At 37.7% G+C, this 26041-nt stretch overlaps 1 protein-coding gene across 5 annotated transcripts in view; it reads left to right on the top strand.

Moving 5' to 3' along the window:
- Positions 1-26041, top strand: part of FER (FER tyrosine kinase) — a 187366-nt gene that overhangs the window by 95897 nt on the left and 65428 nt on the right. For all 5 annotated transcript variants that reach the window (XM_068666029.1, XM_068666033.1, XM_068666032.1 and 2 more), the window contains 2 exons: positions 22917-22973; positions 25817-25932. In XM_068666029.1, coding sequence (XP_068522130.1) covers positions 22917-22973; positions 25817-25932 — 173 coding nt within the window. The remainder of the gene's footprint in view (positions 1-22916; positions 22974-25816; positions 25933-26041) is intronic.

Raw genomic sequence — 26041 nt, forward strand, 5'->3', positions numbered from 1 at the left:
TTCTTTTATCTGGTAAAATTCTTTTATTCTCTATCTGGTTTAGATATTCAGTGTTCTTTCTGATTTCTAGCTATTTTCGCCTGAATTTGTATAATATACGTACTCTCAAAGCATTGCTATTTTAGGAAACGTAAAATGATAATACAGCATGTTACTATGCACTAAATAATAACAGAGGTTATTCTTAGTTTTTCTCTGTTGAGGTTAAACAGGCCTGGAAAATGCCATCTCTTCATTGTCTGTTATTTACTTTGAAGGCAAGGAGCTTCTGTGTTCCTGACATTTCTCTTTCATTATGATAACATTTTTTGGATAGAGTTAGGTTTTTATTTATGCATTGTTTTCAGTGAGAATGTATAGTCAAAGATTTTTTCTAGTACTTAAACAATTAAAAAAACACTCTCACAAATAAGTTTCCAGATCTTTTCTTCATTTTTTTAGTTAACCCCATATGCTTTTAGGTGTAAATGCACATAGGGGGTGTCTAAAAATCATTTGATGATAACCATGCAGACACATATGACTGTGTGGTGAGTCTTTTCGGCTTGAATCTTTAACACCACAACTGCAGCCAGACACAGCATAACCTCCATACAAACTGATGGAGGACATTTTCTAAGGCTTTATTATTATTATTATTGTTGTTGTTGTTGTTGTTGTTGTTGTTGTTGTTGTTGTTGTTGTTGTTGTTATTATTATTATTATTATTATTATTATTATTATCTCTCTGTCTCTAATACTGTCACTGGCTGCAAAGTCAGTTTTTCTTTTGTCTGTTTTCAGGGGAAAAATGAAGTAGACCCTCCAGACTTGTTCATCTGAGTTAGTTTTAGTATTAAATAAAACCAGAGAAAATACAAGAATTTCTTCTAGGAGAATGCTGGTTTTATGAGCAGTTTGTGGGTGATAGGACTTGGAGTGAAAAAGTACTTTTTACTAACTCAGGTTTCCAAAGTGCTGTAAATAATCAGCCTCTGTTCATAAAATCGTATCACTCTGGCTGCATTTTTTTGGTGAAATTACATACTTTGTGCTACTGTATGTCAGTCTTCAGTATGTGCATGTATTTCCTATAGGGTTCATAAATTCCTCAGCTTTCATACTGATAGGTTATGAGCAGTAATGGAAAAGATTGTCATGGTCATACTGACAGTGCTAAAAAGAGTATTTGGTGACTGGAAACTTTATTGTGTATATATATACACATACATATATGTAAGTATATGTTTATGTATTTATGTATCACATATTTTATATAGGCTTTCAAGAATATATGAAATATGATCTGATAGCTACTAATACGGTAACTGAGAACTGTATAAAGGATGCACTTTGTGCTTCACAGCCAACAATTTGAACCAAGTAAGAAAGATTTGACAGAGGTGTTAGCTAGACAACTTAAACTGTTGTGTTTTGCTGTACCTTTTGGTCTTAGCTATGATTTTATGATGACTATAGTTCTCATCTCATCAAAGTTATTTGTTGTAGAACAGTACTTCAGAATTAAGGAAAAGAGTGTTAAGAGCTTTCCTTTTTAATTGGCATAGAGCTCTGGCATTTGGATGGAGAAGTGGGGACATTTTGTTATTTTCAGAAATGGCATATGTGCTCTGACATCTAGGGTTGGGGGTATTTTCTGCATCATGTGCTAATATCAGAGTATCTTTGATCTTTTCCTTAAAATTTGTTTGACATCTGCAGAGACTGTTTTTCCTGTTTTCCTTCTTACAGCTGCAAAGTAGTCTTTGACGTTTCATGCAATCTTTAATCTTTTTGGGCAAATTGCTGTTCCTATAATAACCTATTTAGAAAGTGAAAGTTAAATATGACAGAGAACTTCACAGAAAAACAATTATGCTATGTAGTTTATTTTTCCTTTCCTTCCTTCCCAGAGTCATTTATCCTCCTTTACCATATTAGCAAAATTAGTGTTCACCTTCTGTGACGTTGTCCTTGAAAGGAACAATGTTAATTGTGCCACAAAAGGCCTGTCCCACATCCACCCTTCATGTAGACCAAATCTGCCTGTTTGGAATTCTAATGATACATAATAATAGAATTTAAATTAGAAAAACTAAGGTCATTAAAATGATATCTGCAAGTGATTCTTTTTTTTTTAAATGGAAGAGTCTCCTTTATATTTATTTATAACCTTTTTAGAAAAAATGCACATTGTATCATTCGATTTATTATTGATGAAATGACTGTTATGAAAAGCCTCAGAGTAACCTCAATGCATGCCTAAGGACTTTATTAGTAGAAAAGCTATTTTAAGCATACACAATGTGTTTTAACTTTCTACCATCTTTGACCTCATGTTTTTGAGGTATTTAAATTTCCTGAAATACATTCTGTATGCTTAAGAAATCTGTATTAAGTTGCGGATGTGCTCAGTTTGACTAAAAGAAAATAAAGTCATCAAGGAAATAAGAAGTACTGGTTTTATATGGATATAACTGCATTAACGTTTTAACTTGGATCAGAAATGCACTTCTGAAGTGAATCTGCCCATTGCCACTTCGGACGCTCTGCTTCCATCAGTGAGCAATCCCTGAGGATTCAAGCGTTAAACAGAAACAAAATAGGAAGATGCAAAACTGCTGATTGAAATTCAGTCTTCATAGTCAGAGGAGATCTAGTCAGAAATACTCCTTTGCCCTCCTGTGTGTATGTTTAAGGTACTCTGCACCAACTGTTTCAAATCTGCTGCTATTTCACTAGTGCCAATATAGTCATAGTCTTTGGACCTTCTGCAGTGAATTCAAATTCTGAGCTCATTAAAAAAATAAGCTACTTTGTCAGATGAGTTGGATTGTGCATTCTTTGCCAGCAACTTTCAGTCAGGATCTATTCTGATGTGACAAACTAGCCTGTGTTATGGATTCAAATATTTTTTTAATGTTGGAAAGTGATGAACCCACTAAGTGAAATGAGTAAATTGAGTAAAATAAATAAAAAAAGTTAAAAAACAAAACAATACATATTTGGTAGTAGTTCAAATGATGAACAAGTTTGCAAGTGACACAAGCATTTTGTGTGGATTTGATACCAGTTGCAAGATGTGATTGTTAGACCTGTGAAAAGAAATTATGAAGAAATACAAATTTGAGTGAGAAGACAAAGGTAGTGAGATTCTTTTCATGGAAATGCGCTCATAAAAATCTGACATGACCCTGATTGTTCAGTCACTGAACCAATTTAAGCTGTATTAATCTGTATTCATATTTAAAAGTCTTTGAGCTCAGCTTTCAAAGACTAAAAGTATAAACAAGTTACTTGTTCCATATTTCAGCTCTTAGTACTTTCTGAATATTGACTCCTTTAGCATAGTTGACATACATGTAAAGCTTATACAAAGCTGACCATAAGCTATTTTCCTGATTTTTGGCTTCCCTAGTTGTTCATTGGTTTTGCTTTATTTTCAAAAGCATGTTCATTGTTGCAGACAACAGGCATGCTCATGTTGCAGGTAGCTCGTGTTTCTCAGGCCAGCAAGGCTGAGCTGGAAGAGTTCAAGAAGTTTGCTGACTAGTCTCATTTTCGGGCCAGTCTTCTTAGGCCTGCTGAGGAGGGCAGAGGAGAAGCAAAGAGACTCAATAAGGAGATTTTTAGGTTTATCCCAAAGTAGTGCTGACACTCAATTAGGAATTCTGATCTTGTGACATGAAAAAATTAAGTTGGTGAGGAGGAAAACAATTGCAATAATTGGCGTTGCCTATTGGGAAGATCATCTTGTATTTGCTTGACCTGAGGACACCTCTCTAGGAGCAGAACTTTCAGCTGAAAGAAGCAGGCCAGAGAAGCGTACAGTTCAGCTATCACAATTTTGTGTAGTGTAGGTTTGTAGCTCCAAAGAGGATCAGTGTGAATTATCTGGATGTTACCCACACACCTGGCCAGGCTTGTAGAAATGCCAAGAAGGGCCATGTGGTTATGGTCTTTGTGGGCTGAGTTTTGGCCCAGAGATGTAATTCTCATGAATATAACTAATGTCTGATATATACACTTTTAAATGTTAAAATGTATCTTTTATTTTATTAAGGAAATTAAATACACAATGAAAAGTGAGGATTTATTGTACATAATGTCATAGAAAAATGTTGTATTTGTTGCATAAGCATGAAATGATTTTTTTGCCAGTTCTTCACTATTATATGACCATGCAGAAGGTTTGTGATTCATATGACAGGATTTTTTTTTTTTCAGTGTAATAGGAGAATTTAGGCAGATTATTAGCAGGTACTTTAGTTTAATTCTGCAATCTGAAGAATAGTCTGCAGCTATTGATATTTGATAAATTTAATATATTAGTATTAGAGATGCTTTTGAATTATGTTCCTATTTCCTTAGAATTTAGAGGTGTTACAAGATTTCATTTTAAAGGTTTTAACAAGGACTGCAGCAGTTCTGACAGGTAATAAAAGGAACCCATCTTCCATAATGGTGGCTTGTACTTCTGAAAGTATTGCATCCTAACGAGAATGGGAAAAAGGGGAGTGATTTTCTCTTTGTGCAAACAAGCTGTTAAACCAAATTTGAATATAATTTCAGGTACCTTGAAAACTTTAAAAAGTTGGAGGAACTTTTTATTTACAATAATCTTTTTAAAATGTTGTAATAGCGGAGGCACATTAAACTGCTTAAACAAAGAGTAAGAAAGATTGTTTTATATTCAGATATTTTGTGACCAAAGACTTATGTAGCTTTTCTGCATGTTGGTGGCATTTCTGGTTCCACCTTATCTTCATGGTAAACCTTTGCATTATAAGTTTTAGAATGAAAGTGGACAATAACATTATTAAAGGGTGTAAGCATTCATGTTCAAACCTGGAACAAAAAGTGTGTTTTTATCAAGTATATGACTTCCAATTTAGCAAACAAAATGTCATTTTTGAACAATCTCTTTAAGAAAAAAAATCTTTCCTAGAAATATTAAATGGGCACCCTGGCTGCATGTGCACTACTAGTTTTGTATGTTCACATAAAAAAAGAGTGCTGTAGTGCTGTGTGGGCTGCAAATTGAACAAAAGCAGTTCTCAAACACAACTGAAAACAGAAAATAAAACATTCTGAAAGTAGTAAAAGAACTAAAAGTTATGAAGGAGATGGAAATAAGCCATTCTTACTATAATGGTTTTACTCAGATGGGCAGCCAAGCTTCACCACTACTGCTCAAAAGGAAAGGGGGAGAAGATATCAAGATATCAAGAAGATATTTCCTTTCCAAAAGGAAAGGGCTCAAGGACTGAGATAAGGACAGAGAGATCACTGAACAGGTATTGTCACATGAAAAAAAGACTCAACATAGAGAGATTAATTAAATTTATTACCTATTATTAACAAGCTAGAGCAGTGAGAAACAACCACCCCCAAAAAAAAACAACAAACCAAAAACACCTTCCCCCATCCACCCTCTTCCACCTCCTCCCCCAAAGCAGCGCAGGGGAACAAGGAGTGGGGGCTGTGGTCAGTCCCTGATGCTTCCACTGCTCCTTCTCAGTCAACTCTCTGCCCCTGCTTCCCACGGGGTCCCTCCCACGGGATGCCGTCCTTCCTGAACTGAGCCTGCGGGGGCTGCCCACAGGCAGCAGCTCTTCAAGCACTGTTCCAAAATGGATCTGGGGTCCATCCTGCAGGAGCAAACTGCTCCAGCACAGGCCCCTTATGGGCAGCAGCTCCCCCCAGACCTCCTGCTCCACCGGGGGCTCCTCCACCCATGGTGGGGCTGCAGCGTGGAGATCTGCTCCATGGGGGACCCATGGGCTGCAGGGGGACAGCCTGCTCCACCAGGGGCCTCTCCCTGCACAGCCCGCAGGGGAACTGCTGCTGCCTGCCTGCCTGCAGCACCTCCTGCCCTCCTGCGGCACTCACCTGGGAGGCTGCAGGGCTGCTTCTCTCTCATTTTCTCACTCCTCTCTCTAAGCTACTGTTGTAAAGCAGTTGTGGTGTTTTGCTTGTTGGTTATTTTCCACCCTTAAATTTGCTCTCCCAGAGGCCCACCCAGCATTGCTCACTGGCTTGGCTGTGGCCAGCAGCAGGTCCCTTTGGAGCAGCTGAAACTGGCCCTTAGCCAACATGAGGCAGCTTCTGGGCTCTTCTCATGGAAGCCACCCCTGCAGGCCCCTGCTACCAAAACCTTGCCATGTAAACCTACTACACCACTACGTAAGAAAAAAAAAAAAAAATGTTAGGAGGGAAAAACGTATGCTATGGAAGATTTTTGAGTAGTGCTTTTTTTTTTTTTTTTTTTTTTTTTTTTTTATGAAAACTGAAAACTAGGAGGATAAGCTACTTAAATGAATGCCTTCAACGAAGGTTATTTGGATTTACCGGTTTCTATTTCTACATTTTCTATATGCATGTGAAAATCAGAGGACTGACTGCATTCCATGGTATTCTGGGTGTAAGTGGAACACTTCCAAAAACAGGAGCTTTACACTGTGACTTTTGAAAATCTTAATCAGAAGCTTTATAATCAGTCATTGATAGAGCACTATATTAAAATTTGATTAGAATTTGGTAGGATCGCAATAATGAAACTGCTTTTTTTGCTTAAGTAATACCCTGGTTTTTTTATGGGTTCTGACTGTTTCCATGGATTTGTAACTTAAGTATTGTATTAACTATTTTCGTGAGTTGCAAGCTTACAGTAAGCCTCTAATTGTATTCTTCATGTTGGTTTTGCTAGTGCCATCAGTATGATTTTAATACAAGTAATTTTTTGAGTTTACAATACTTTTGTAGGCTATGAAAGGCTCAAAAACTAGCATGGATTAAGAACAGGAGTATGAGTGTGTGCTCTTAAATAGGATTTGTAGTATTAAAGTTCTGTACAGTGAGTTACTGTGAAGAAGCTTGTGATTGCCTCCACCAGTTTAAGTGAAACAAGATGTTAAAAAGGAGTGAAATGATGTTGAGAGAAACCAGGGACAGTATTGTTTATCAGTGACTTAAAAGCCAAATCTGTTGTAGATTTTAAAATAATCATGGGATTGACTGTCGCTTTTTTTACAATGATACTACAGCAGAAATCCATACAGCATTTTGCCTCTCTCCACAGAAGGGTAATTGGTGTGTTGCCTTTATACATATTTTAGTATTGCTGACTTGCAGCATAAAGTCTACTTTGACCACATTGTGGGAGAAAGAATGGACATTATTCCTTAGAGTTCCGAAACAGCTTTTAATTTGGAAGATCAAAAGGATGGCCAAGAAATTTTTTGCATTCTGATAATGAAAAATTCATTAATAAGGGCAACTTCTTTCCATCAATCAGTTGAAGATGTGCATATTATGCAAACTAGAATTTTGATTTTGTTTTCCTTTTATAATATGATCAGAATATACCAGGAGGCATACAGGATTGCTGGCAAAGGCTGTACAAAGGAATATAATGTGGCTTCTCATTCCATTTTTTACAGGCTATTTTGTCATTTGTTTTTCTGATCTCCTCTTTTTCTGGAAGAGATGATGTCATCTTGGTATTAGACATTGTGTATTTAATAAAGAAAAAAATAGTTTAACTACGAATTTTAGATGTAGTTTTGTGAGTTGGGGTTTGTTATTGCAAATTGGGAATGTAATTTGTTACAGGATTTTATCAGTAAGTAAAAATGCTTGAATAGCTACCATGTGTGCAATACCAAAATCTGCCAGGTTCTTAAGCAAGCGTCCTTGTTATTTTTCTGTTTGGTCAGACAAAGAGTGCTGAACAGTTGCTTTTCTTTTCATGAGAGCTGTTAAAATTGTTTTTTTATGGTAAATGAGTGCTTAGACTGACATTAAAATTGAATAATTTTGGTCTTAAAATGCTTACAACCTGCCTGCAAGAGTTTATGGATTTATTTGTGTGAAGCTTCATGTGATTTCAGCAAATCATGTGTCTGTTACAGTACGTATCTCCTATGGAATTTGTAGTGGTTTACGTACATGCATCTTCACAGGTTATCTCAAAAGCACCTAACATTTGCACCTGCATATATTGGAAGAATAAGATAATGATATTGTCTTGGCTTGCAAACTAAAATGGTAATGTAAGTTTGACCAGCAGTTGCAGTATATTTATTGCAAACAAATTGTGATAAAGCAAGTATGCTTCCTCTCAGGAAAACCATTCTAACAGGAAAAGTCCTGCAGTGCTTTGAAGCCAACACATGTTCATATGGAATGGTAGGAATGGTGCATGTGGTTCATGGATACCCATCAAAGGCCTTTACAAGGAACTTGCATGGAAACAATGACATCACGGCACACTTTCTTTTTTTGTGGGTTTTCTGGGTAGAGATTATTAAAGAATAGGTGGCTGTTCTTTCTGTAGCTGCAAGCTTTAGTGCACCTACACCTTCCATGGTGTTGCTGGCAAATATATTCCTTCATATTTAAAGAGGTGTAAATATACATATCTTTGTATATGACATGCAGACTGTCATCTTTATTCACTTATATGAAAGGAAACTTCATGAATATGTAGTTTACACTTCTCTGTGTGTGTGACTGTGTGTAGAAGTGCAGTAGCCTTAACACTTAGGTTTTTCACTATGCTTAAAATAGATAACTAGTAAATTACATGATGTGCAAGCCACCAGAAATAAATACTTACAATGCTTACTAATAAAATAAGCATTGTGGCAATCAAGACATATTTAACAGTGTATGAGAAGATTGGAAAAGATGTTTTGTCTGTGTGTACCATACAAGTCTATATTAAAAGTCATTTTTTTCTATAAAGGCAGCCTAATTTTATGTTAAAAATGTTGAGTGCATATAGGTCAAGCTAATGCTGAGTGTCAAAGAGGAGCAGTGGCTTCTGTCTTTTAGTAGAATTCCAGACATAAAATAGGCTTGTGTAACTACAAAAATGATCATAAAAACCATTGATTCTGTATTGACCTGTCACAGCTGTAATTTTATATTCATTTTTAACGATCCATCTAGTTAAAGGCTTCATTTTCAAACAAAGCTTCAAAGAACAGATTGATTCCTTTATATGTTAGTTGTAGGTGTGTATTTGTCTTATTTATCTTATTAAGAAAAGACAATCAGATGATATGAATTGAAAGACTTTGTAGTTAAAGAACAGAAGTTAAAGTTCAAGAGAGTGAGTTAAAGACCCTTCTCTAGTGCACATTGCCATGTGGCATTGGGCAGGTCATTTCTGGTAGAAGAGTTCCTTGAGCTGGATTCCTACCTACATTATATTGAAGCATATTTACATAAAATACTTAAGGAATTATACAACAAAAAGCTCTGGAAGCACAAAAATTTATTGTTATCACAACTATACTGAGTATGGTATGTATATGCTAGCATTGATGGTATGCAAGAATAGCAGTATCTTCTTAGAGAACAATACCTACCTGATAAAAATGCAACATGCTTTAGTTAAACTATGGACATTTCTGTAATGTTGTTTGACTTTGGGTTAAAAGCCATCATGTATCTGTCTTGGAATGCAGGCAGAATTTACTAATATTCACACTGGAAGAGTCATACAAATTAAGGCTGCAGTTTCATGTTGCAGCTGCGTAAAGTGAACAACTTGCTGCTGCCAAAAAGGTGTCTATGTGTGTGTGATAAGAAGGTGATCTTGCTCCCTTTTTCTTTCTTTGTGGCTTTGCCTTTTTCCTGCTCTTTCCCAATTGCAAATTAAACCAGTATACCTGTTTGTTTGAAATTTTACCAGGTCAATTCTTTTGCATTTTAATTTTAATGCGTTACCTGAAGATTATGAACACCAGTGAAAGAGGAGCATATGTGGCTAGGAAGGGATAGGTTGGAGAATGTTAAGCTTTTGTCTGAACAAAATAGGAATTTGGCAGAAGCTCTAATGGGGAGCTGAAGCTCTTACGTAGGTATACCGAAGTGTATACTAACCACTACAATTTAGAAATTATTCTGGAAGGACTGTTGGATGTTTAAAGGTTCAGTCTAGCAGGGAGTATACATGTACCTTAGTGTGTGGATGTTGCCAAAATAAGTGAAGCGTTTTATCTCTTGGGGAAAAGAAACTATCTAACTGGAAACAGCTGAAGTTTGAAGTGAGGATGAAGCCAAATATATCTAAGCATTTTACATATAATGGACATTTTACATATGCTTGGACATTTTTAGACACATCCGTAGTCTACCAATCCTATGAAAACAGTGCATAAACTATGAAAAGTTCATGCAATTTTCATAGGGGTTGAGGGGTGAGGCAAAGAAATAAAAGTATGTATGCGTTTGTGGAAATATTTTAGCCTAGTTTAACAATTGGAATGTATTTTTGCTTTTATGCATAAAAAGACTTAGTTTTTACATTCCTCTCTTTCAATCATACAAAATGTTTAAATGAGAAACTGCAATCACAGTTTCTTTTCCTTTGAGTCTACTGAGGAATGGTCCTGTTTTGGAAGGCTACCCCATAAAGGGCAGATAAAATCTGCCTGCACGTATTTGGTAAATATGTGATTTTGAATTCTTCAGTTTAGGAGCCGAAGCTACTATATTGAGTTAAGTGCTCTAAGTTTCCTTAGTGTATTTTAAATGCAATGATTTTTAAATAATTTTTTTTTTTTTTTTTTTCTACACTTTTGGATTTCACATTCTGTTTATTACTTCTTCCTTCTCAGCTTTTTTTCTCTTTATTTTTCTTTATTTCCTGTACTTTTTCTGAAATACTCTCAGCATCTTTCTAGTCATTTGATAAAGAATAGAGCATAATCTTTGGGAAATACTGCATATTCTTGCAAAAAAAGTTGGTTTTTTTTTTTTTTTTTTTTTTCCATATTGATTTCTGCAGTCATTTTGTCTATTGATCTTCAAGAAAGAAGGCTCAAGGAAAAAATGTGGAGTTAATTTGAGGTCACTTCTATGTTTTGTATGCTGCATAGTAGCTTTTACAAATCTTAGTTCTATCTTGTTGGTTTATGGCTGTTCAGGATTTGGTTTAGTAAAAAGGTTGAACTTCATAGTGAAGGTTTTAATGGTGCTATCAAGTCAGATGAAATAGGTTTAGCTCCGTGGAAAAAAGTTCATATTTTGCATAGATAATGCTAAACAGCTTCTGTAACAATTTTTACAGGTCATGAATCTTTATTCTGAAACAGTTTTAAAGCAGTTGTCAGTGGGGTTTTCAGAACCCCTCTTGTAAAACTCACTTGCTCTTAATGAAAAATCTTTTACGCTAGCTACCTGTATTTCTGTACTTAATCTGAAGGACTTGAAACACATAGTTTGTGAATCATGAAATTGGTATGCACGTCAGATCTACTGCCATTGGTGGTGCAGCAAATCGTAATTCTAAGATCATTTCTCATTTCCACATTGGTAGGTCCGATTCACCCGTACACAACTGTTACTGGCTTTCTTTTTTGTATCTGCTTCAGCGAGTTTTGAGAAGTAATATTTGAATGCCTGCGTCATGAAAAATGATCTGTGATGATGGCTTTCTTAGCTGTTAAGAACTTTACTCTAATTAACATTACTACTAAAGGTGAAAGATTGACTTTCCATTTTTATTGTTGTGGAAAAATTGTTCATAGCTGCAGTAATTCTTACTACTGATATTTTCTGTCCCAGTTGGAGGAAGGAGTGGAAATACTACTTTTCAAAATATTTTTCTGAACCCATATTTTATGCTTGCAATATGAACAAACAGGCATAATGCATGTATATGCACTGTGCTCCTGAGCAATATTCCTCTATTATATGTTTTTCTAGAAGAGTGTTACTGAAGTTGAGGTGGGGGAGAGGAGGTTGAGGCTTCTGATAAATGCCCCATGCTCAGTTAAGATGCATTCTTAAGTTGGGAAGTCTCCTGTTCTCAGTTCTCATAAAACAATATTTTGGTTTTGGTTGAGTCTTCTCAATGTTCTGAAAAAATAATTTTAGTTGGTGCCGTTTATTTCCCCTAAATCAACTACAGTTTCCAATTTCTAGATATTTTCAACCTTGTTTTGTTTTTGATGCACCTACTGTTAAGATGAAAAGCAGGAGCAAAGTTTGTGTTAGATCGTATTTATTAGTATGACAGTACCTAGGTTTATGATTTCAATATGATCTGAACTAGCAAGGGGAAATATTGATACAAAGTACATGAGACGAGTAAATAACATTGATGATAAAACAGAATTCTTTGAAAGTGTTCGTCCTGTGAGAGAACCTGATCAGAATTCACTCACTCTTCCCTCTTACAAATCTTGCTTTGTAGTCTGCTAGGTAAGAATCTTGCTTTTCTCTGATGGTGCTCTGAAATAGAATACAAAAATAGGTGGCATTTTCTTTCCCCCCTTTCCTGTCTCTTGTTGAAATGCTAAGTGTATACAAGTGTATAAGCTGTTGCTTTTAAATTTATATCTAGTTTGCAAAATGTCTGTTTCTAAAATGTTGAGTACTTAATTGCCTCTCTGCTAGTTGTAAATTTGAAAAAGCACCGTGTTACACTTCTTCGTGTTTGAAATTGTTACCAACAATTTGTAGAAAAATGTTAGGGGAATTTCATTTTACATTTTATTGAAAGCTATTATAATTTGATATAACTAATTTGTTACTAACTTCTTCCTGACATAATAATTCATGTTTTCTTTGATCTGTTTTTTGTCAATAAATGAAGATAGGTAGAAGGAAAACCTCATCTCAGACTTGAGCTTACTTATTTGGCAGAAATTAGGGTAATACTAATAACAGTTCAGCTGCATAGTTCAGAATAGGAAATAAGAGATTTCATCTTGTACAGGGACCATCAGCTGTTCTTACTGTGGCCTTAGAGACCTAGCACACAGCTCCAACACCTGCATCTCTCCTGAAGAAAGGAATGATGTCTAATTGATTCCTTGCTGATTATTCAAGGGATGAAACTTACCATCGTAAATGGAACCATGAAACTTACCAACATTCTTAGTGGAATACTTTCTTCTTCAAATGCAAAGAATTTATGGTTACTTTCAAAGGTTTTTGTTTGTTCATTTGTTTTTGTAGTTGAAGAATGTATTTCTGAAATTACTGTTTTTACTGTCTTTTTGTGGGGACAAAACAAGCTGTCAAACAAGACAACTTGTTTGACAGCTAGCTCAGTAGGAGCATTGAGAGGAGCCCTTTCCTGGCCCACAGCTCCACGCCTTGATGGTGGTTCAGCAGAGGGCTGCCTTTCCCTCCGGTGACCTTGTGGTGAGGCTCCCGGGCAGGGCTGTGGGGACGCCTCAGCCAGGGCTGGACCCCATCCGTGGGAGCCGCTTGCAGCAAGGCCTGACTGCTCAGACCCCTCACAGCCCTGCCTGTGCCTGGCCACGCACCCCATTATCTGTGACAGGGCCCTGTCCCATGGGGCGAGGCTGGGACTGACCCTGGCGCTGCCTTGTCATGGTGAGCCTGCCCAGTGCTCCTGGGGCTATCTGACCCAGGATGACGGCCAGGCAGCATAACCAGACTGACCCACAGGCTGACTTCCCTGCTTGACCTTGGACCTGCTGTATCACCACAGACTTGGCTGACCTGATCAGCCAGATCCTACTTATGTGGGCCAAGGAACAAAGAACCGCTTTGCCTGGTTGGAAACAACCATGTGTCTTCAAGAAGGAAGCAGGGAAAAAAATAGGATCACAACCCTGGTCTTCAGGAGACCTTCGGCATCTTCAGGGACCTATGTGCAGGAATCCCATGGGTTATGGTCCTGGAAGAAAGGGGGTCCAGGAGAGCTGGTCAGTATTCAAGCATCACTTCCTCCAAGCTCAAGATCAAGGTGTCTCCATTAGTAAGAAGGCAAGCAAAGGGGGCAGGAGATCTGCATGGATGACCAAGGAGCTCCTGGCAAAACTCAAACAGAAGAACAGGTATACAGCTGTGGAAAAAGGGACCAGCCATTTGGGAGGAATAGAGGAATATTGTCTGAGTATGCAGGGATGTGATGAGGAAGGCCAAGGCCCATTTGGAATTAAATCTGGTGAGATGCCAAGGACAACAAGAAGGGCTTCTTCAGATATATCAGTGGGAAAATGTGGACCCACTGCTGAATGGGTCAGGTGTCCTGGTATCAAAGGATTCAGAGAAGGCAGAGTTACCGAATGCCTTCCATACTTTATCTTCACTGCTAAAACCAGCCCTCAGGAATCTCAGATCATAGAGACAAGAAAGGAGGTCTGGAGAAAGGAGAATTTTCCTGTGATTGAGGATGATTGGGTTAGAGTTCATTTAAGCATCTTGATACCTACAAATCCATGGGCCTAGGTGGTATGCACCCACAAGTGCTGAGGGAGCTGGTGGATGTTATTGCTAGGCCACCCTCCATCATCTTTGAGAGGTCGTGAAAAGCAGGAGAGATGCCTAAGGTCTGGAGGCCAGTGTCACACCAGCCTTCAAAAAGAGCAAGAAGGAGGACTGAGGAAACTACAGGCCAGTCAGCCTCAACTGGAAAAACCCTGGAAAGGTGATGGAACAGCTCATCCTGGAGGTCATCTCCAAGCACACGGAGGTTAAGAAGGTGATCAGGAGTAGTCAGCAAGGACTCACCAAGGGGAAATCATGCTTAACCGATCTGGTAGCCTTCTATGATGTGAAGACTGTCTGTGGATGTTGTCCACCTTGACTTTAGCAAGATTTTTGTTGCCGTCTCCCATAACATCCTTATCGTCAAGCTCAGTAAGTATGGGATAGATGAGTGGACAGTGAGGTGGACAGAGAACTGGCTGGATGGCAGAGCTCAGAGGGTTGTGCTCAGTGGTGCAAAATCTAGTTGGAGGCCTTGTTCAACTTATTCATCAATGACCTGGATGATGGAATAGAGCATGCCCTCAGCAAGTCTGTGGATGACACAAACCGGGGAGGACTGTCTGGTACACCAGAAGGCCGTGCTTCCATTCAGAGGGACCTGGGCAGGCTGGAGGGCTGGGCAAAAAGGAACCCCATGAAGTTCAACAAAAGCAAGTGCAGGGTCCTGCACCTTGGGAGGAATAACCCCAAGCGCCAGTACAGGCTGGGGGCTGACCTGCTGGAGAGGACTAGAGAAGGACCTGGGAGTTATGGTGAACAGCAGGTTAACTATGAGCCAGCATTGTGCACTTGTGCTCTAGGTGATCCTGCTTGGCAGGGGGGTTGGACTAGACGATCTCCAGTGGTCCCTTTCGACCTCAGCTGTTCTGTGATTCTGTAAAAGAATGTACTAACCAGAGCAGTCTCTGTATCATCCTTGCTCATCTTTCATTTTCCACTCAAGAAGTTTCCACCTGGAGGTGGTTCCTTCCAATCCATTACGTGTCTTGGCATTTCCCCAGTATTCTTCCAAATGATATCTCAAAATCCTGCTTTTGCCAAGTAGCTCCTTATATGTCATAAAGGCTTATCTCCAAAAAGGCAATGAAGTATTTATCTGAGCCAAGCCAAGTCAGTTAAAATCCTTGGTCATGAAGTATGACATTCCTGTAATTTAGTTTCTGCTCCTTTCATATTTATCTTGAAATGATAATGGTAGTTTTGGACACCAGGGGACATAAATAAAATGTAATAGGATAAAGTGTCTGGGGTTCTTAAATAACCCCATTTGGAAATAAGGTATATCATTCATATAATAAGCAGGTATGTCCAAGCACTAATTTCTGTAATAGATTTGTCTGAATTGCTTTCAAATTCTGTGGTCCAAAATTAGTAATAAAAGAGCCTGAACGAGCACTAGGTAAAGAGTGATTTATAGTTGCGTTGCAAGAGGAGGGTTACATCATAAACAGATTCCTTTTGCAGGTGTTGTGGTTTAGCCCAGCAGGCAGCTCAGCACTGTACAGCCATGTGCTCATTCCCAGCACAGTGTGACGGGGAATAGGATTACGGGTAAATAAAGTAATGACAGTTTAATAGGAAAGAAAGGGAGGGGAGAACAGGAAAAAGAAAATAAATAAATAAATAAATAAAAAGGGAAAAAAAAAAAAAGAAGAAGAAAACATTACACGAAGGTGATGCACAATGCAATTGCTCACCACCCACTGAATGATGCCCAGCCAGTCCCCCAGGCAACAGCACCCCTCCCAGCCAACTCCGCCCATATTAATTATTCAGCATGACACCATGTGGGATGGGCCAGTCTGGGCCAGCTGTCCTGCCTGTGTCCCTCCCAGCTCCTGGTGCACCCCCAGCCTCCTTGCTGGTGGGGCAGCTGAGATGTCCTTAATTGGTGTAAGCACTACTCTGCAACAACTAAAATATTGGTATGTTATCAACTTTATTTTCATCCAAACTCCAAAACACAGCACCATATCATCTACTAGGAGGAAAATCAATGATATTCCAGCCAAAACCAGGACAGCAGAGAATTGTAATGGCATTAACAATTTCAAGAGCTCTGACCTTCTCTTTCATTGATTAGCTTATGACTAGGTATGAAAATCTATTGAATTTGCTCTATTTGATTTAGAAACAATTCTGTTAAAATGAGAATTTTTATGACTCAGACTGATGGGCATTAGTGTCTGTTTATCCATACCTACGTTAAAGGTTGTGTTTTATTTCACATTTTGCTGTCCATTTCTTTTGTATCTCTCAGTGTATTCTGCGTACATGATTAATGTATTAGAGTATTAACAACTGGAGAAATACTGTCTATCATAACCAGAAATAGGCACTTGCATAAAATCATGAATTTTATGATCAGACAGGAAAAAAAGACAGCCTTATTTGCTAACTTTTGTTTATGTTATGCTGATCAATTGCTTTGTGTGCTTCACTGATGTATTTAATTGTTGGTAGCTTCCCAAAAATATTGGATATGACATATTCAGCTCAGCACAAGTTGAACAGAGTTAGTGAGACTACATACTTGCAGTAGAAATACAGTTTTGTCCTTGTTGCTGTCCACCTTGCAGTGCTTAGGTTAGTAGGTTATTAAAGATGATTATTTGAGTCAGTTGCACAGTTTCAAAACAGTGTTTGAATGGCTATTTAACATCCTGCTAATTAGATATCTTTTTTCTTCTAATGCCGGATTTATACACTAGATAGCATCTCTTAGTTTCTTTCCAGCTGTCTGCTGAAGAAACTGCCTTGGTGCTGGCAGTAGAATAAATAGAGGTTAAATCACTCTGCAAGTGCTGTAAGGTGCTAGATGAAACTAATGCATGTGAAGATTCAGACTTGTTTAGTTTAATATGTCTACATTAAATGTTTTCTTCAACTTGACTAGTGCTGTGTGACAGAGGGACCCTCTATGATTTAAGATTTGAATTCACAGATGGACTTAAGGACCAGTCCTACATTAAGTTTCTAGCCTGCCTTCTCAGTGTATGAGGTGCATACCTTAGCAGTAAATTTCAAATTTAGGAGGAAATTACAGACATTGCTAGAGCTTGGGCATATCTCTGCATAGGTTTTACAGGTCTAAGTGCATCCTGGAGCACCTGAATTTCTTCTAGCCTTTCAAGAAATAATCTCAGGTTAATGAGTTTGCTTTTCAAGTAGAGGAGTACAGTTTAGTAGTATGGTTATCATCTTTTTATCTAGAAGCCCAGTTCTAAGATTCACACAAGGTGAAGGCTATATAGGCTATATAAAAGGACAGGCAAAGCAGGGGAGGAGAGTTATATTTTGGTATTTCCTCAAGAAAATAATTATTGTTTTCACAGTCTTTGAGGTGTTTTTGTAGTCTTTAAGGCTTTCACTGAACCTGAGAGAGAGAAACCAGGAGGGAGGACCAACAGAAAAGCTTTTGACTGAGGGGAGTTGACTTAGATATGAGCTCTGGGTTACAGTTACTGTCCTATTAATTGTGTTACAGTATGTGTCTTCTGCTAATCTCTCCTGGATCATCTGGAAAGTATTACTGGTGTCAGAATCCATTATATTTATACAGAAGTTAAAAGACTAAATGAATGATGATCGCAGTCAGAGGGAGTGTGATATGCCAAGGGCAGCATCATTTTCTTTAGCTATCTGCTTTTGAGGTTGGTGCAGATGGTGCCTAATGAGTATTAAAAGAGCAGTTTTGAAGAGATTTCAACTAGAAGCAGAAAGGATTGAGTGTCTCCTGGAGCTGTACCCGCTGCCTTTTCAGTCTGGTGGCTCAGTCAACTAGTCACAGGAATGGCATACATACTAAATCTCTATAATCTAAGGCAGTTTGTATATCTACAAAAGCAATTCAAGAGTTTTGTTCATATAATGCTTTAATAAGAAGGAAACTTATAAATTTATCTATGGTTGAGGTGAATATTCACTTATCAATACCTTGTGAAACTGAGACTAGCAAGGCAGCACAATTTGCTTATGCTCATGGATATGTTTATTTTTTTCTAATCCAAAACCAGAAGCCTTAGTAGTGAAGCTGATCAAATTTAGTGTGAACCTTGAATTGTGAAAAATTTGACAGAACTAAGATACTCAATGTAATTAATTCTTTATACTGGTATGACAAAAACTTAAGGTTTTCATAAAAAGAGAGATACAGATAGCAATTAATGTACTGCTATAATTATAACAATTCCTTTGACAGATCATCTGATTACAGTTTATGGTACCATATTGTTTAACTATTTCTCTGAAGGATTATGTATCAGATTTTTTCTTCATAAACAGCCGTCTGAAGTGTCATGTCAATATTCAAAAAGCCATTCACTACATAGACTCTTAGAAATTAAGAGGTTAAAAATTCTATTATTATTTGTTTTCATAACTTTTTGGCCTTAACAGTACTTATTGCAATGTTAAAAACCCTTATGTTAATACTTCTAAGTAGTCGTTTATATATATATATGTATATATACTTTATTTTCTTTAGAACTTTATATTCAAATTGTTTTCTTAAATTTGAGCATTTCTTGTGAAGGACAGTGTATAATTTGATGGCCCTTCCTACATTTATAGTATAACAGCTTCTGAAAGAAGCATCCCATCAGCAAAAAATAAATAATCTAGAATATTTAACAGGCTTCAGTGAATAGAACATTTCTATTTTTAGCAAAATCAAATGGAGATGAAGGAAAAAGTCATTGCTGGTGTCTGGTCAGTGAGGCAATAGCTTTAATCAAGAAAGTTGTCTGCAGGAGAAAAATCAAGTGATCATTGTTGGAGAATTTTCTTTCAAGTCTCCCAATGCCCCTCCGTGGAAGAGGGAATGGCACTGCATGGATCCTACCAGGTATTCATGGTGTTATGGTACAGGACTTCATGCCTTCAGGGCTGATGGGAGTAGCATGCGGGAAGTTGGGCTGACTAGAGGCATTTAGAGAGACCCTAGAGAGTGCAGTGAGCATGGCTTACACGAGCAATGATCAGCATAATTCTGTGATATAACTATCATAGAAATCATAATAATACTTTACCCCCTTCCTTTTTCTTTTTTTTTCTCCTCCTGCTGAGTTCATGACAGTGGAGAAAAAGTGTGGAGAAAGTTAATGAGTGCATCGTGCAGCATAATCCTTCTTTGCTCCTTCCATTCTATCAGTTACCTGGAACATTTCTGGACTACCTGCTGAACAGTTTCCTTGCAAAAAGAGCAAGAGAAATTAGACTCCAGATTCATTATGAGTTGACATCGGATTTTATTGGCTGCATAGGTCAAAGGAAGTAGTGCTTATTCACTGTGATGCCTGTGGAGAATGTGTTGTAAAAGATTTAGCCTTCGATCTGAAAGGGGAGAGGAATTTTTAGAGTTTAAACAACAACAACCAAAAAAACCCAACCAAACAACAACAAAAACAAAACACACAAAATCCTTCACCTTCGTTTAAGATTAACTTAAGCTATTTGCTCCAAAAAGGTCATTCATAATGCTCTGTATGCAGGTTATGCTCAAAGTGCCGTACTAGCTACTTAGGATTCAGCCATAGTAGGAGATAAGTTTATATGTTTTGTTCTGTGTTTTTTTTTTTTTTTCCTAGAATATTAGAATTTTGTTATGGTTATGTGTCTCACTGATAAATGACAAGAATAAACCACATTCAACATTTCATTTTAAATTTGAAAATGTGATAAAGGTAGTGATGACTGTTGCAATGCCTGCTGTTAGGATAGTCTTTGGGAGAAAAACAAAATTTATGTAGTATCTGGTTCCATCTTGGTAATATGGCTTAACCTAGCATATTAATTACAGATATGTTGTTTCCATAAGAAGAGTGAATTCCATGCATTAAAGTCTAATTACATACAGTAGGGCTTTCAATGTTTTTGAATCACAGGCTGTATTGGGTATAGGTGGCAAGGCTTTGGTAGCAGGGGGCTGCAGGGGTGGCTGCTGTGGGCAGAGCCCAGCCCATGTCAGAGCAGAGCCAGCTCCAGCTGCTCCAAAAGGGACCTGCTGCTGGCCAGAACTGAGACAGGGAGTGATGCTGGGTGGGCCTCTGGGAGAGCAGAGGTAAGGGAGGGGAAAAAAATGCAGTGGAACAGCAGCTGGGAGAGCAAGGAGTAAAACATCCCTGCAGCCTGCCAGGTGAGAGCCGCAGGAGGGCAGGAGGTGCTGCAGGCAGGCAGGCAGCAGCAGTTCCCCTGCGGGCTGTGCAGGGAGAGGCCCCTGGTGGAGCAGGCTGTCCCCCTGCAGCCCATGGGTCCCCCATGGAGCAGATCTCCACGCTGCAGCCCCCCCATGGGTGGAGGAGCCCCCGCTGGAGCAGGTGGATGTGGCCTGGAGGAGGCTGCGGCCCATGGAGAGCCCCCACAGGAGCAGGCCCCGGGCCGGAGCTGCAGCCCGTGGAGAGGAGCCCACGCAGGAGCAGGGGGGCTGGGGGGAGCTGCCCCCACCCGTGGGGGACCCGTGCTGGAGCAGTGTGCTCCTGAGGGATGGATGGATGGATGGATGGACCCCGTGGGACAGAGCCGTGTGGGAGCAGTGCTTGAAGAGCTGCTGCCTGTGGGCAGCCCCCCAGGCTCAGTTGGGGAAGGACGGCATCCCATGGGAGGGACCCCACAGGGAGCAGGGGCAGGGAGGGACCATGTGGAGACGAAGTGTCAGGGACTGACCACAGCTTCCTTTTGCCTGCACTGTTCAGGGGAAGGAGGTAGAATAGCATGGATGAGGGAAGGTGTTTTTATTTTTGGGGAGGGAAAGGGAGATTGTTTCTCACTGCTCTAGCTTGTTAGTAATAAATCTAATTAATTTCTCTGTGCTGAGTCTTTTTTTGCCCGTGACGATAATTGCTGAGTGATCTCCCTGTCCTTATCCCAGACTTTGAGCCCTTTTCATTGTATCTTCTCCCCCTTTCCCTTTGAGGAGGGGAGTGAATGAGCAGTTGTGGCAGACCGCAGCTGCCCACCTGAGTAAAAGCACCACGCAGGGAAGAAACCTGAGGTTAGAAGAAACCTGAGATATTGAGTTCAACCCCACAACTAGGGCTGCATCAGCTATAATGTGGTTTCCTGGCACCATGCCCAGTTTGGTGTTGAATGTCTCTTCAGGTGAAGACTCCAAAATTTCTCTGGGCGATCTGTTCTAGTATTTCACCACCCTCACAGTAAAAACACATTTTCTCATGTTCCTAATGAATTTCCTGTTTCCTGATTTGTGACCATTGCTACTTCTCCTGTTAGCAGGAACCGCAGAGAAGGGTCTTGCTCCCTCTTCTTTCTTCCCTGCCATCAGGTATTTGCACATTGATAACTACCTGTTTTGCACCAGGAGGTGTTAGGATCCCAGTAAGAAAGTCACTCAGACTCTTCAAGGTATCATTTAAAATACTGTCGATTAGAGCTAGCACTGTAGGGAAAGAATAGCATAAACTTACATCCTGTTAGACTGGGAGAACTCCAGGTCTTGTAGTGTTTAATGGGCTTCCAACCCACAGGCAGCATGCTGGACAGGCCCTCTTCACAGAAGGCTTCTACTATTTCAGTCACTGGAGCTATTATGGGATTATTACATTTTTTTAATTAGTAGATAACTCTGCTCATCATTTCTGCTGTCAAACAGAAAATATGTCCCCATGAGAACTTCTTGGTGCACTGTTGGATAAAGGCAGGGCTGTGCAGGTGGTGTATAGCCCGTATACACCACCAGTACCAATAGCCAGTACCTGGTGGGAACTGTAATAATATGCTGGTTGAGTTGGCCAAGTTTATCCTATGACAAAGGGATGTATGCAGCACAACACAGGCCTGAAGGCCATTCAGTACAAGCAGCACAGGCAGGGCGCACTGAGGTTAACATCAGTGATGATCCCTAATCCTGTGACGTGCAGTGGTCTTCTGGGCAGGATCGCAATAAATGTTCCATAGTCCAGAAAACCTGATAATGTCATATATCAGGTATACTGTAAAGCCAGCATGGTTGCATTGGTTTTCTATGAGCTTTAATGAGAATTTATTTATACAGTTGGCATACGCCTGTTTAGATATATGCCTTCTTATTACTAATAAAGACTGCTTAGGATCATATCAGTAATAAGAGAAGTGGTAATAGTGTTTGTGAGGTGGTAAGTAGATGAGATACTAACAGAAATAAAATTGCTAGTCATCAACACTGAGTAGATACTACGACTAGCAATTGTTGTCTTTTCAGATATTTGGCTGTTATGTGTCAAACTACCAAAGAAGAATTAAGAACTAACACTTAAGAGATACAAATATGTATCTTGTTAATAAGTAGAAAAATCAGTTGGTTTTTTTACCTGCACTGAGGAAAGAAAATTTTTCTTTGATTCTGCAGTAAGTTACTTCGTATTCTAAAATGAAGCTTCACATTTGATCTTGACAGAGGTAAAAACACAGCACTAGATACTGTTTCCAGAGCTTTCATGAGAAAGTGTGTAGGGTTATATCAGCACACATACTTTGATGTGGTTACTCTGCAGTGTAATTCAATACTTTGTTGAATAGCAAGTTTTCTTAAACCTGTTTTAGAAACTCATAAATTTTTAACTGCCTAGTGTGTTTTTGATTGATCAGTCATTAGATCAATTTCTACTTGTTGAAATGCATCTTATAGAAAGTATACATTTGTAACGACTGAAAATTCTTTCCTTTTCTTGCCACAGGATAAGAAATGGGTTCTCAATCATGAAGATGTCACACTGGGAGAATTACTGGGCAAAGTAAGTAATCAAGTGAGCTAAATAACATTTTTAAAAGTATGTATTAGTCATTAAACCTATATATTTCCTGATTGCTTTATCCTTTAAATTACTGCAATACTCAATCTTTATACCTTTTTTTTTTTTTTACTTTACTACACAAGACAGTATTGTGCTTTAAATCAGGTGTACTGCTAAGTGTTACACTGTGTCTGTTGAAAAGTTTAGCATACATATTTTTCTTATTTGGAAGGCTTTTAAGCTTACTATATGTGTGTAAAGTTAGTTTAAATTGTGAAGTCTTATGAAAAAAAATGTACAAATACGAAAGGCGTATAAATAAAATATTTGATATAAGATGATGATGTAGTCAATACTTGTTAAAACATATGTTCTTTATGCACCTGTATGTTTTTTTGACTTTTAAGTAGCTTCACAATAGTATATGTATAAATTAATTCTTATGGGGTATATCACACGTTCTGCTTAGGAGCTTCAAGTCTTTGAAATACTCAAGTAAGTCTAGTATTTTACATAAATTTTCAGCACTTTCGCACCTATCAAGAAAATTGCAAGTGACACTTTTGAATACCATGTTTCAAAAGATTTCCCCAAAACTGAAAAATAAGCTTGAATGAGAAGCAGATAAATGTAAGCAACAGTTGTCCTATAAGTTTCTTACACACTAAAAGAACTGATAAACTTTTCAAGAAATGTGGAAATAAAATAAAAATAAGTAAATTCTGCTTCTTGGGAAAAAAATCTTTTTGATAGCTTAAGATGACAAGAATTATTAGCTGCCTGTAGACAGAGCTGTGTTGCTTAAAATGCCATACAGGTACCATGACAGTTTCACATTCTTAAACAGAAACATACCAAAGGCATAATAATAATAATAATAATAATAATAATAATAATAATAATAATAATAATAATAATAATAATAACAACAACAACAACAACAACAACAACAACAGGATGTTTAGTAATCTATTAACATAACTTTGTTTGCAAAAAATAAATTTGAATTAGTGTTGATGAGTAAAGACAGCCGAAACAATCTGCAAATTGATTCATAAAGTGAATTTACATTTATTGCATATTTTTGACAAAGCATTTTAACACTCAATAAAGACGACTCAGTCTTAAAAGTCATTATAATAAGTTATATTATTTAATGAATAAATACAGAATGAGAACTTTATTGGGACACTATATAAATCTGTAATTCATCCTTTTCTGAAAATATAGAGTCAGACTAGGAAAGGCAAGAATGACAGAATCATTAGCTTCTATGTAAGAAAATACTAAATAAACTGCAGCCATTGACCCTGAAAGTAAGAAATCTGTGAAATTCCAAAATCTTGATTGTCCTGGAGAACAAGACAAGGAAAATGATGAAAGCTTAATGCAAGGAAGGATGCAAACTGGCAAGGTAGAAAGAAGATTTCCTTCACCTCAGCAGTGAATAGTCCTTTTATTTACACAATATTAATTCTATAATATACACAAAATGAAAGTAACATATTATATTAAAAATGAAATTCTTCTAAACAATGCCAGATGAAAAGCATTTTCTAGACATCAGAGGTAGTGTTATGTCCTTTAGAAGGGTCATAGATCCTATGCCACGCTTGCCAGGTGTTTCTTTCTTATTATTAAATAAAATAATACCTGAAGCCAGTGTTTAGGCACCTGAATTTCTTCCCTTGTCAATACTAATGCATTAGCATTTTTCATCTATGAGTTTCTGCATCTCCCCCCTCCCCTCCCCTTTTTCTTTTCTCTACTTTCTTTGGCAATACAGGATTCAAATGCATGGTATAAATATGTCTTTGTCACTGAGGAACGAAAGCAGATTCCAGCAGATTTTTGCAGTTTGCTGAAGTCATATGTAGCTCTGTGCACCAGGACACAGGAGGGGAAATTTATGAGATGCAGATTTAAAATGGGGTTATATTTATTCTTTGGAAAATGGAAAGCTAAAAAAAAAAAACAACTAAAAGTATGAGGTCTTTGTGTGTCCGCAGTCCATCCTGGTTCTTTTCATTGACACCAGATATCTCTGACACCACAATATCTTCCTTCCTTTAATTTTTATCCTCCTTAATTTTCATTTTGTTTTTGATTAAGTAAAAAGCACATATGATGGATTTTTGTCTATGAAAGATAAAATAAAAGTAACTTACACTGAGAACAGGTCGTTGAAGATCTAAAAAATCTGATTATAAAAGAAGCTGATTTCTAAAGTCATGTCCAAATATGGGGTCTTAAATATAGCAGTCTTGAGCTTAGGTTTTAAAAAAATGTAGATAGTGTAACATTTTTTAGAGGGATGTGACGCTTTTTTTTAATGGTTTTAATTTGCAATCAAAATTAATATTCTGTGTTTTTATTTTTCTTACTTTGCTTATTTAGTTCCTTGAGAATGTATATGTTTTGAAGTGTTTTTTTGTAGTTTCACAGATTGTCTTTTGGTCTTTTACAGACTGCAAGTTGAAAAATATTGAAAAATGCATTAGTTTGAAAACGAAAGAGGACAGGAGTAAGAATAAGAAAAAAAATACTGATATCAGTGTCTATAGACTTAAGATATCACCAGGAGTTTTTACAAGAAAATTGTAATTACACAATTAATGTGTTTTTTTCTTTTTCTAGTAAGGTCAAATAGAACTCATATATCATATCCATAAAATAGATGAACTCTGTCTATGTGAACTGAATTGTGTTAAGGGCATATACTAGAAGAAAATTTCATAAACATATTTCAAAGTCCTGAACCAGTTACATTAGCTGTCTGCTTTATTTTTCTGGAGGTTTGTAAAGATTCTATTATTTAGAATTATTTTATTTTCTGATTTCAGGGTAATTTTGGTGAGGTATATAAGGGAACGTTAAAGGATAAAACTCCTGTTGCTGTAAAAACGTGTAAAGAAGATCTTCCTCAGGAACTGAAAATAAAATTTCTGTCAGAAGCCAGGTGGGTTCTCTAAATGTAGTTGAAATATATACTTATACTGTGGGATTTTATTTTTTTTTCATTTAAAGTTATTTTTTACTATAGAGGTTTACAAAATATGACCTTCACA

This window comes from Anas acuta, chromosome Z (genome assembly GCF_963932015.1).
Source record: "Anas acuta chromosome Z, bAnaAcu1.1, whole genome shotgun sequence".
Classification (NCBI taxonomy): Eukaryota; Metazoa; Chordata; class Aves; order Anseriformes; family Anatidae; genus Anas; species Anas acuta.